General features: G+C 45.3%; 1 protein-coding gene across 6 annotated transcripts in view; it reads right to left on the bottom strand.

Annotated features, from left to right (window-relative positions):
* Positions 1–12,996, bottom strand: part of Arhgef28 (Rho guanine nucleotide exchange factor 28) — a 300,377-nt gene that overhangs the window by 64,012 nt on the left and 223,369 nt on the right. For all 6 annotated transcript variants that reach the window (XM_052743476.1, XM_052743480.1, XM_052743477.1 and 3 more), the window contains 6 exons: positions 11,182–11,237; positions 10,153–10,201; positions 8,021–8,165; positions 7,813–7,940; positions 5,979–6,119; positions 2,259–2,506 (listed from right to left, as the gene is read on the bottom strand). In XM_052743476.1, the coding sequence (XP_052599436.1) occupies positions 2,259–2,506; positions 5,979–6,119; positions 7,813–7,940; positions 8,021–8,165; positions 10,153–10,201; positions 11,182–11,237 (767 nt within the window). The remainder of the gene's footprint in view (positions 1–2,258; positions 2,507–5,978; positions 6,120–7,812; positions 7,941–8,020; positions 8,166–10,152; positions 10,202–11,181; positions 11,238–12,996) is intronic.

Below are 12,996 nucleotides of genomic sequence, written 5' to 3'. Positions count from 1 at the left end.
GTTTGGATCATATCCACAATTTTCCACCCACACAAGAGTTCCTGCTGACTGCAACGTACCATCATACTCCACCCTGCCTTCTGAAGCACATGTCTAGTTAGACTCCAGGATGTTCCCAGTCTGCCTTCCTACACCTTAAACACCGTCTCCTCCTTTGTTCCCCTGAGGCCCAGTTCCTGGCACCACCCTCTGAGGACAGTGTTACCTGGTTATGCAGGAACTCTGGACACACACCGTGAATGCCAACTAGGAACAGGAGCACAGGCTCATCCTTTTCTCTCATTCCTTTTCCCAAAAGAGAAATCTATGCTCTAACCATTAGGCCACTGAGTCCATGTCACGTGATGACAATGACCCAGTTTTGGCCCCTGCTTTATCCACACAAATTAAATAAATACAGAATTGATAAAGACCCACGTTGCCATTAAACATGAAAAAAAAATCCAAGAATAAAACAAGTTCCAATGATTAGAATTTAAAAAGAGAAAAATCACGACTATTTATATTAATGAAATAGAAATTCAGGTAATTTTAAATGACAAAATTATAATCCTTCCATTTCAGTTTTGAACACTTTCTGTGTTCTGACATTTTTATTTAAACTGAGTCGAAAAGTCCTTTATGTTACCCTGTATCAGGTGGATCACCAGGACAGAACGGGTCTCAGGCTATAAGCTGCAAAGCAGGTCTCTCTTTGGTTAAAAGAAAAGTTTTTACTAATACAGACTTTCCCATTGTGAGACATGTAAGAGCAGCTACTGGGGACAAGTCCTCACATGTGTATGTGCATCTAAAATACTGTATTTAATCACATCTAAACCATCAGAGAATCCAATTCCTCCATATTTCACATACAGCTCAACAGCTTATCTCCATGGCTACCTAGGATAGAGTGAGAGCATTTAAAATACTAAAATCCTTAGAGAAGGTGACACTTCTTAGAAAAAATCATATTAAAGCAACAGAGGACAACTCCAGACACTGCCCCAAATGCCATAGGCATTCCAACCCAAAACCTGGCAGCCCACTGAACTCCTGATCTGTCCCCTCCTCCTCCTCCTCCTCCTCCTCCTCCTCCTCCTCCTCCTCCTCCTCCTCCTCCTAAGTGAGTCAATCATTCAATAAATACTCCAAGTCCAATAATCCCCTATAGGTGTTAGACTATGGAAATAAACAAATGAAAAGACCCCCACCCCCACCCCCGGGTTTACAATCTCCTGACAGTAAAGGCTTTCCTGCAGTTTGCTAAAATTCTTGGCTCATCTTGAGGATAGAGCAGATTTTTGACCTCTGTCCCAGGTACATCACCTGTGAGATGTGTGAAGGCTAGAGGAAGTCACTACCCCGGGTGCTTACATCTATATCTACACAGTGGGAAAACAGTACCCACCTCACAATGCTATGAAAGTGAAATGAGACACACAGGGAACACACAGTCTCTTCCATATCAAAATGGTACCTCACTCTGAGTGAGCACGCTTTTTATAAGAACCCCAACAGAGAGATAGGGAGCCAGTGCTATTGCCAAATGCAAGTGGCTGTGTTACTGTATTAGCCGACTGCACAACCTATTCTCAGTGATGTTCCCCAAATTCCAAACACCTGAAGGGAGAGTTATTTATCCTGTCTTCTAGGCTAACTATAAAGGATTTATATCTCTCTTCCTTGGGTGAGCCAGCATTTGACTTGAAGCCAAGCTTCATAATATCACAGTGGAGGACCTAGGCTATAAGAAGCTCCCTTTCACATCAAAAAGTCCATGGAATTCAGTTATTACTGTGCAATCTGGTAGAGACAACAGATTAATCCAAGCCATGCAGAGGAGGCAGTCATTGACTGTCAGGAGCTATCTGACATCTGTTACAGAGCCAGGACCAACCAACACCCAATAAAAGAAAGCTCATGCCCCTACCTAGCAATAACTATAATGAAATCAATTTCATTTCTCCAAGAGTTTTTAATCAATAAAAAGTCTGCAAACCATAGCTGGACAGAAGGCTTAGAGATTAAGAGCACTTGTTCTTACAAGGGACCTGAGTTCCTTTCCCATCACCCACATGGTAGCTCACAACCATCTCTAACTCCAGTGCCAGGGAATCGATACCATCTTCTGACTTCAGTGGGCACCTGACATGCACATAGTGCACAGACATGCATGCAGACAAAACACTCATACATACAAAACAAATAAATCTAAGGGGGGGGCAGGTTTCTGCAAACGCTTAGGATTCTGAGACCAGCTTTGACACCCTTCTTACCTGCTGTACCAGAATATCTCCAATTCGGTTGATCACGAAATTCCTGTCATTGCCGGCGCAGGATTCCTGCCTGCGTTCCTTCATGCTGAAGAAGAAATGCCTGTGGGTTTCCAGCAACTCATCCAAGCAGGGGAAGATCTTGTCCACCGTGCTGTGGTCCAGCTGCAGCTCTTCCTTCATGCCCTTCCTGAAGACCTCAGACATGATGAGCAGCGTCTGGATGTGGTGCACCTCCGTCTGCATCAGCTCTGAAATGTGAGCACATGCATCATCCAGATGAGCTCTGTAACATGCCTGTTGGGCATGCAGCCTTTCCTACATTACTATGAACACTCAGGCACGGACACTTCAAAGAAAAGAATTCAGAATCACAGCTTTTTATTTGTCTACTCCCTACCCATTCACCTTGCACAGACCGGACAGATGGAGATACTAAATAGTAATGTCCTCTTTGTATCATTTCATGGTCCTTTTTTCATCCTCCTGATTAACAACTTCCTTCATATACAAATTCAGTTTTTGATCACGCTACATTGAGTTACAGAAATGTACATAATACCAGTTAAAATAAAGACAATTTAATCAAATTTTTATCTGTCACAAACAAGCAAATGGACAAAAAGCCCTACATGTGTCTCCTGCAACTCAATTCTACATTACACTAATAAGAATGCAGAAATGCTCAAGACTAATAGGACCATTTTTCCCAAAATAAAAGTCAGTGATGATTAAACATTTATAGTCCAAATACTCATTGTCCAGATATCAGAAGAGGGCCGGCCCACAAATGGAAGCCAAGGGCAGCAGCTAGGAGTCCAGTGTCTCCAACAGCTTTGACCCCCATGCCAACGCTCCATAGAATACAACAGCTTGTTGGAGAGAAGTCTTTCCTTGCTTCTTGTGTTGAGTACACGCATAATTAAACAGGTGATACGAAATAAACTGGGGAAACAAACTAAATGTAACAAAGTTTCCCAAGGCTTTACATCTTTCTGCCACCAGACCAATTTCCAAACTTCCATTTTCTCCAGAGGAAAATGATGATTATATCTCATACACATGTGTGTGTATACATATACACATACAATATCATATGCATATATGAAAAAGTCTTATAAGTAAATATTTTCAAGAATTTAAAAACGGACAAAGGACTTCAATAGGTATTACTTTAAAAACATAAACAAATGGCCACTAAGTACCCCCCAAAAAATGTCCAACAGGGTTTGGGATAAAATTTAGTGATAGAAGGCTTGTCTCTAACACAAAAGGCTTTGTGTGAGATTATTACCCCCTTCCCCACCCCTACCCTCATCACCCCCCAACCAAGTTCAATATCCTTAGTGGGGAATTGCAAATCAAAATCAAAATCACACAGCACACCACACACACTGGGCTAATTATAAGAAGAAAAGATGGGCAATAAACTCATGATGAAGGTGAAAGCGGGGAGTGATTAGAACCCACATACATTGGCAAAGATCTAAGAATCTGCAGCTGCCTGAGTAAACAGCCTGCAATCACCAAAAGGTTTAACATGAAGCTACCATATGACCTTCAAAGAAAAAGAAAAGCACAAAATGTCCATCCACCAATGATCAGATTTTTTAAAAATGGGACATTAGTTGACTTTAAAAAGGGAATGAAGTATATATGATGATCCTTACAAAGATCATGTAAAGTAATCGGACATGGACACACACACACACACACACACACACACACACACACACACACACACACACACACACACAGTGATGCATAGGACAGAGAGTAGATTAGCGGTTGCCCAAACCCACAGGGAAAAAGAGAAATGGGAAGTGAGTTCTAGTGGGTAGAAGGTTTCTTTTTGAAATGATGCAAATATTCTAGAATTGGAATGCTTGATGGCTACACAACTTTGGGGAATACACTAAAAGCCACCTGATTACATATGGGGTGTAATTTTATGATATGTGGATTATATCTCAACTTTTCAAGTCCACTATGAGAGAAAACTGTAACCCCCAACGTGTAGGAATAACAAGACAAGTTCTGCACAAGCCTCCAAACCACCCCCATGTCTACGGACGGAATCTACAGTATCAGCCATGGAGAGGAACTAGGTGGAGATACAGCATTTCCACTTCACCACAGGCAGAAATCTCTTTCATTGGGACCCACAACTTGAGAATTTGTCAGCGCCCCTTTGACTTACCCCTATCATTTCATTTGATTCTTTAACTAATGTACTCATTATGACTGAACTGAGAAGGAATAATATCCCCCCATTTTGCATGTGTTGTGGGGTATCCCCCTCTTCCTCGGTGTGTGGGGGTGGGAGAGTAACACAGAGCATGAAATCCAGGGCCTGCTGGGAAAGCACTCTGCCAGTGAGCTACTCTCTGGCCCTGTTTTATTCTCACTGATTTGGGGTTTGGATCAGATTTTTTTTTTAAGACAGGATTTCTCTGAGTAGTTTTGGTGCCTGTGCTGGATCTCACTCTGTAGAGCAGGCTGGCCTCCAACTCACAGAGATCTGCCTGGCTCTGCCTCCCAAGTACTGGGATTAAATGCGTGCGCCACCACCGCCCAGCTTTTTTTTTTTTTTTTTTGGTTTTGGGACAGAATCTTGCTAGGTGCTAGGTAGCTCTGGCTGGTTTCAGCTGCTCAATCCTGCCCAGTGCTGGGGTTCTGGGCAGGAGCCGCCATGCCAGCTTTCTTCATCTTTAAAAGGAGAGCAATGAGGAACAGAGGGGAAAGAGTTGCCCTGTAGGTCAAACCTCTCTGACACCAAAGGCCACATGACCTGTGATAACCCACCTGCATGGTGAGATTGTGCCTAATAGTGTGTGAGGGTGACCCAAGACTGAAGAGCCACGGCAGCATTCATACTATTAAATGCTTGAGGAACAAACACTAACAAGGATAGCATCGTCCTGTTAGCTTCCTGTGATGTGACTCCCAAGGCCCCTGGAAGGTTCTGAAGCATACCCCTACTTCCCTTGATCTTGATGAAACCACAGCCCAACTCCCAGCCCCTACTCCCACCCCCAACCCCACTGAAGATGAACAGGACACCTCCTAGCAGAGGACAGGAAAACACAGGTCAAAGACCCTGTGTTGGCTACAAAGTGGGGTGTCTTGTTGAAACTTCTTTTTACTTTATTCTTTGCACTTTGGGTCTTCCTAATCAACTGTTTCTACTTCAGACTGCCTTCACTCCCAGAAGCGTGCCATGGTGAAATCTCACTGCCACTGAACTGGACACTAAGGACTACAGCACACAAATGCTGTCCTACCCCAGCCGCAACCTCCTGCACAATTTATACAGGCAGTGGTACCTTGGCACGAATAGTCAACTGTAGGCCATATGCGGGTCGTGATGTCTGCAGCGAGTATAGGAAAGCTCACTGTGGCTCTTACATGAAGAAGTGGGCAAGTAGCTAGAGGCCACACTCAAGGAGATGTGCTAAGGGTAGAGGAAATCAAATTTCCTTGCTATTTGTACATGCAAGGTTGCATTTAAGCCTTGGAACAATATTTTATACCTGAATATTATTATCCCTGTTCCACAGATGGGGAAACTGAGGTCCAGGTGAGCTGCATAGTTTGTTTGAGGTCAGATAGTTGGAAAATGGCAAAACCAGGCTTGAACCCAGGTCTGGACAGTATCACCATCCATGCTCTTTCCTCCAAACCTCAGGGCTTCCACCCCAGGGGCATATTTGAAATGCTTACCAAAAATGACATCCTGTCTTTTGATGACATCCTTCTCCTGCCTACTGCAGAAGGAAGGGTCCACCACGAGACTCCAAGACTCGGCTTCAAACTCCTGGGCATCACTGCTGAGGTCGCTCCACAGAGAGGAATCCACAACATCTAGAAAAGAAAAGCCAGAAGCAGAGCGCATGATGCGTCCATCACAAAGAGATCTTCAGACACCAGGTTCTCAGGCTCAACCCTGCCAGAAGCATAGAAAGACCCCAGTGGGGATGGTACGGTGCAGACATGAAGCACCTGAAAACCAGAGAGGAAACAGCCCAAAGCAACCCAACTTCCACGGGAGTGAAGAAGAGCAGTGTCCAGCAGCAAGAGTACAGGAAGATGTGAGAAAACCGGAGATGCCTTGGCTTGTTTGACTCGGTAACCTTCACAGCCCACATCCTGCTTACAGAGACTTGATCTCGCTGACCTTCTTTTGGCCTAGGTTATTTTATATAGTTGACTCAAATCTGAATTCAAACTTGTCCACTTGGTTTACCCTCCACTTGGCAAAACTCGAAACACGGTGTGAGGCTTAAGTCCCTCACGTACAAACTTTTCTGGTAGAGCTAAACACATATACACAAACACCATTCAGGAACTACACGTGCGTGTGCACGTGCAGACGTGCACACACACACACACACACACACACATTGCACGAACATCTTTCAGGAAGACTAAAGCCAGTCTGCCCTAAACAATCCTCCTTAGAGATCCCAACTGGTGGTTGTAAAGATGAGAAGACAAGAGACTTTAAAGAAACAAATCCACTTCTCTACTCAGCCCCCTCCTTCCATTTGGTTTGCCTTCCTTTCTAGAGGCAACCGGGAAACAAACAAACAAACAAACAATCCTCCGGGTTGAATTACATCCTACAAAACACACTCCAAAATGCTTTATTTCCCAGAAGTAGCAGGCAAGAGGTGGGACATATCTCAGTGGCCCAGGTAGAAGTAGTCATAATTAAATACGTATTTGAATGGGCAATTCTACTCCATTCTCTCAATGGCTGTGGAACATTTTCCATGATAACTGCGCAGTACATTTCATTTTTTAAAATTACATCCATCTCTTTGGATACGTCCATTTAAAAACTGCTTAACTCCTCAGTCACTCCTGATTATGTCCCTCAAAAGACTAAGTTGTCATAAAAAAAAGTTTTATTGAATTTGTTCTTTGACATTTCATACATTAAAGTACACCCTGAGTACTGTAACCTGTCTCCCCTCCCTCCCTCCACACCCTCAACAAGTCACCTTCCTACACTCAGGTAGTTTTGAGACCCTTAAGAAGAGTGGATTCTACTTCAAGACGACACCATAGGACTTCTAAAAGGACAGCGGAGAGCTGAGGGGATGGCTCAGCGGACAAAGGGTTTGGTGTGCAAGTGTAAGGACCTGAGTTTGGATCCCTCACAACCCACGCAAAAGCAGACCGGCAGGCACTGTGGCCTTCTGTAGTCCCAGAACTTGGGAGGCAGACAGGTGATCCCCCGGGGTAAGCTGGCTAGCAGTACTGACTAGAATTGGTGGGCTCAGGGTTCAAGAGATCCTGCCTTGATAAATAAAGTGGTGAGTGACTGAAAAAGACACTCACCATCAGGGTTAGGCCTCCACATATATGTTCTCTTATCCATACACGTGTACCCATACACATGTGAACATGCATATATACATATGTACATACCACATACACATAAACATGGAAAAAAAGAACAGAATAATACACCTCCATCTTATTTCTCACACAAAATATTCCTTTCAGTAAATGCTCACAGAGACAGGCGCATGCCAACACATCTTCTCACCTTCCATCATGAATGACTCCGTGGAGGGAGAAGAGCCCATGGACTGATACAGCTCATCGGAGTGAGATCTGCTTCGCCAGCTGCTACTGTCACCCTCTGACTCCAAGGATGCCACTGACCTCCTGAAGCTGGGAGAGATAAAAGGGGACACGAGTTAGCCCCACCAGGCCCCTGGGCCATGAAAGCGAAGCAGCGCGCTGAGCCTCACCTTTCCAAGGTAGTTCCTGGGACGCTTCTGGACAGGGGATGCACCTGTCCTGCAGCCTCCTTTCTCCCAGCTGGTAGTCCAATGGGCATGGAGGAGGAAGGGTGCAAGGAGAGCCCTGGCTGTGGGACGTCTCTCACTGAGGAGCCTGGAATCACAGGAGATATGCCAAGTGCTCGGGGGCAGCGTTTACAAGCAAAGAAAGTCACAGACGATCCGGACAGGTACAGCCTCAAGCAGCAGCCACTTCTAACGTGTTGTGGCCCAGCCTAGAAACCAGTCTCTCTGACACTTCCTGGCACTCTTCAGATGGCCCATCCTCTTCTCACCCTTCCAACACCCATGCTGCAGGCCTACTTCCACACCTCCCCTGGGAGACTGTGGATGTCTGGGGTGACCCAAGCAAACAGGTGGATGGAATGGGGAAGCACTGGCCAGCTTTCCCATAAACCACTGCTTGTACTCCTGGAAGCTAGCTTTAAACGGATGCAAGGTGTTATTAGCTCTGTTGGCATAATGCATACAGTGTGTGTAAACAAGCATGTGCACCCAGAGAGCAGCTCATGGAAAGGAATGATGCTGGACAGTCCAATCCTTATGGAGCAAAACTCGCGGGCAAAGGAAGCCCAAAGCCCAGCCGGGCTGTTTTCTCTCATATACTGAAAACAAGTGGGCACGAACACATTCACATTTGGTGTGAACTACAAACAACTCTTGAGTGGGTATTTCAGCCCCTTTGGATTGTAGCTATTGAGTCCACGCTCTAGAGTAAAAGGGAGAAATGTTTACCTAGACCCCAGGATGTAACAAGGGAATGTACACATCTCTGTTTCAGTCTCATGGATTCCACATAGAGAAGAGGAGCAGATGGTATTTAAATGTCTAAATTCTAAGTATCTATTCAGTCACCCATTTAACCTCATGAAAACAAGAAGCATCTCAGAATTGATGTCAAGAGATTTTGAGGTCAAAGCAAGGGACTTTGTGACAAGAGAGATCCAACTAACTTGCATAACGCCACACCCAAAAGCATGTCACCATGACTTAGCACACTTAATTGTCCCCATCAGAGTAGTGTTCAAGAGGCCAGTCACACTTTGCACTGAAGTGAAAAGTGACCAGGCATTTAAAATTCCTGCCCCTTATCATGCAACGCCACTTCAGATAGAAGAAATTACAAAACCCTCTCATGGTAAAGCAAATGTTTTTCAAACCGAGGATACGTCAGTGTGACTGGCCCCTCGCTTGTAACACAAGGAAGTGTCAACAGTTACTGACTGTTTAAGAGCAACTACTTAAACCCCAGCAGTGTATAATTAAAACAACAACAGCAGAGCCATCAAATTTAGAAATATACAAATAAAACTTCAGCATGCCTTATAATTTCAGCATCACACTAAAGGTGCTAAAAAGACTACAGCCTCAAATGCAACTAATCCAAGCACGGGGTCTCCAAAACACTGGACCACAGGGACCGGTGAGAATGGATGGATTCCAAAGCCAAAGGCTTCTTTTCCACTCAACTGTGTGACCCTTAAGGAAACTTTAGCATATATTCCTACAGGTGAGTATATGCCGCTATTAGGAAAACATAAAATCACATACATTTAATGCCATGTCTCTGTTTACCCCCAAAATGATTAAATCAATAGGCTCTATTCCAATAAACAACATTAGAATTGAGACCATCAGGTAATGCTATTTCCATATAGTCCCCGTGGTACCCAGATCATGCTCGGTATACAGTGCAGAAACTCGTAGGCTGACCTAGAAGTTTAGGTCCTTCTTGACTTCTTTGCATAGCTAAAAATTATGCCATGCGCCGGGCAGTGGTGGCGCATGCCTTTAATCCCAGCACTCGGGAGGCAGAGCCAGGCGGATCTCTGTGAGTTCGAGGCCAGCCTGGGCTACAGCGTGAGCTCCAGGAAAGGCACCAAAAGTACACAGAGAAACCCTGTCTCGAAAAACCAAAAAAAAAAAAAAAAAAAAAAAAAAAAAATTATGCCATGCATATGTTATGGAGAAGAAATAATTGGTCTAATGGGAAAACAAAGGCAGGAGGCAGTTTTACGATGGAAAAAGTATGGTATACATTACATTTTTAAAAGGTCTTGTCATTTTCCCACATCACTTACTTCCAAGGATGGTTTGTGGTTTGTTCTTGTTGTATTTCTCTTGGAATTTCTAGTAAAAAAAATATTAGAAACACATAAAGTAAGATCAAAGCACCACTGGGCTACAAGAATGTACCCATGGTTACACCACAGAATAGGATTCTTATCTACTTCATATTCATTGTTTTATTTATTTCAAAGAAGAATTCAAAGCCAAAAAAACCAGTAAATACAACAAAAGTAGAGTGTGGTGACAATGAAATGGGCCAGGAAGAACGGGGGATGAGCCTCATGAATGCTCAGTGCTTAGAACCCTCAGGACAGCCAATATCTATAGCTCATGCAGACAGTCCCTGGAGAAGGAGGGACCTGGAGGAGGTCTTCTACCAACACTGCCTTGTTTCTCTCTGTGTCTCTCTACCTCTCCATATCCCTCTTGCCGAGGATGACCACCCCAAGCTCTGGGGCATCACCTTCTACAACAACCCTCAAGTGGATCAGTTAACACAGAGCTCTGTAACAACCATCCCCCTCCCCCACTGCAGGAGTCTCCTGCTCAAACTCACACACATCTCACACGTGACTGTGGAGTGGCGACAAAGGACTGGAATGGCAACTGCCATCACCTTTGTAACCCTGTCCCAAATGTGCACCCCAGCTCCATGCCTCCAGGGAGGCTCGCAGCACAGCGGTGCTCCCTGGGAATGTGCTAGACACACACATCCCCAGGACCCACTCAGACTTACAGAATCTGAAAACCTGGGAGGGGGCCTAGAAGTTGAGGTTTTTACGGCCTTCTGGGTAATTCTGAAGATGGCTACTTGACAATATTGCTCTAAGGGAAAGCCTAGCCTGCCCTCACCTCACATGATACAAGCAGATCTTCTCTCTAGTGTTAAACGTGAACAGCTGAATAGTCATACACTCTATGTGTTTGCCACCACAACAGTAAGTCCAACAGCCCTAAGAGTTCAGTGTCCAGGAGCAGACGACCCAAGCAAGCAAGTCAGGCAACAGAGCACGCTTACTCTGCAGTGCGCGGGGAGTTACCTTGGTACATGGAGGCACGGCGTCTTTGCAGCCCTTGTGTGCATTTGCCTTACAGTCTGAAAGAGAAGACACAAACGTTTCCATCTGACATGAGTGAATCTGAAGTTAAGAGCACATCACGCTTTTATTAAAAGAATGACACAAAGAAGTACACACCTTTACGACGTCAAATATTTAAATGGTGCATAGCTCCACACCAGCCTACGCACGCACACGTGGGAACTTGGAGTTCCTTGGAGATAGTTTTCACCGTCTGTAATTACCTTATCTATTAGAAAGCCTGCAGCTCTGTGCTAGACACCCCTGGGTCTGCCTGACAGTTCACTTCCTACTGTATGTATGACGTCCTCAGGGATTTCTGAGGCTTGACTGACAGCAACCTTCAACTCTAGCATCAGGCCAACTGTCTGGGGGGGGGGGGGGGGGGGAATGGGAAGAAATAAGCCCACAATAATGCTGACAGGAAAAAAAATGCACTGTCAGCTTCAACAGGAAGAAATTCCTATACAGATGGCTTAAAAGTTAACGCCACATACCGCTCTTGCTAAAGACTGGAATTCAGTTCCCAGAACTCAAATTCAGCGGTTCACAACCACCTCTAAGTCTAGACCCAGAGGATCCAACACACTCTTCTAACCTCTGTAGGCAATTGCACTCAAAAGTACACGCCGCCGCCCCCCCCCCCCCGCCCCCCGCACATATACATATTGGAAGCAGGCAAATTAGTTGACAACACTTTGCCACTTGCTCATATGGTCTCATTTCCCTAAAGGGAGGTAAGACAAGCTTTCTGCCCACGGGGACAGAGACCGGGTTGTCCTCATGTATGCGGGCATCCATGGGGGCTGTAGTCTGGAGGCTGTCATGTTCCTTTCCTATCCACTTGCCACTCTCTCATCACCCACCCCTACACTGCATCTCTCAGGAGGAGCCCCTGTTCTGTAACCGAAATGTCTTTGGGAGTTGGTTCATAAAAACCCCATTCCAGCTCACCAGAACCACACTGCAGAAGACCCAGCAGCGGTCCACTGTGAGCCAGGCAAGGGGCTGAGCCTCAAACCATCCTTCAGTGGTCCTAAAGAGGCATTTCAGCCAACTAGCTAATGCCAACGAGCAGAGCAAGGCGACTCTAGAGCCTGGCTCTCCAAACGAACATTGAAATCCATGTTCTTTCCTCTTATTCCCAACCAAACGGAAGGAAAAGCAGAGGTTCTGAGAGACCAGTGCGGAAAGCTCAGTGGGAAACTCACAGGAAGAGCCAGCCACTGGGCCTCGGGCCTGGAGACAGAGATGGAAATGTAGATTTTTGAAATGTGCTTCTGATAGGGCAGGGGAAGAGGTTCCCATGAAATCAAACCTGAGGGCACGGAGGGAGAACAGGATGTGGGCGGTCCAACAGGAGGAGAGGAGAGTGAGGCTTTGTGAGACAGACTGCCAGGCAGGTGAAGGGCGGGAGCAGATTTCCGACTGAATGGAAGCGGACCCACGTGACCAAGATATCAAAGCACTGCTGTGCAATCAAACTTCAAAGATCGCAGGATGTGAGGAAGATTGTGACTATAAAGTAGACCAGGGGCAGATATCAGAGAAGGCACTTGTCGAGGAACAAAGCCAGAAGAAATGAAGCCAGAGCAGGGAGAGGCCAAGCTACAACAGCAAAGAATGTCAGAAAGCTAGCCGAGCAAGCTCGGGAGCGAACTCAAAAGTCTCGCTATTTCCTAACAAAAACGATGAAATGATACGCACTGTAGACACATTCTGACAACATCCGTGTGATGAAAAAGTTAAAAGTACTTTGGCATACAGGTAAAGAGA

The sequence above is a fragment of the Peromyscus californicus genome, unplaced genomic scaffold (genome assembly GCF_007827085.1).
Source record: "Peromyscus californicus insignis strain IS unplaced genomic scaffold, ASM782708v3 Scaffold_18__1_contigs__length_77618521, whole genome shotgun sequence".
Lineage (NCBI taxonomy): Eukaryota > Metazoa > Chordata > Mammalia > Rodentia > Cricetidae > Peromyscus > Peromyscus californicus.
This window is presented reverse-complemented; position numbering and strand designations above follow the sequence as displayed.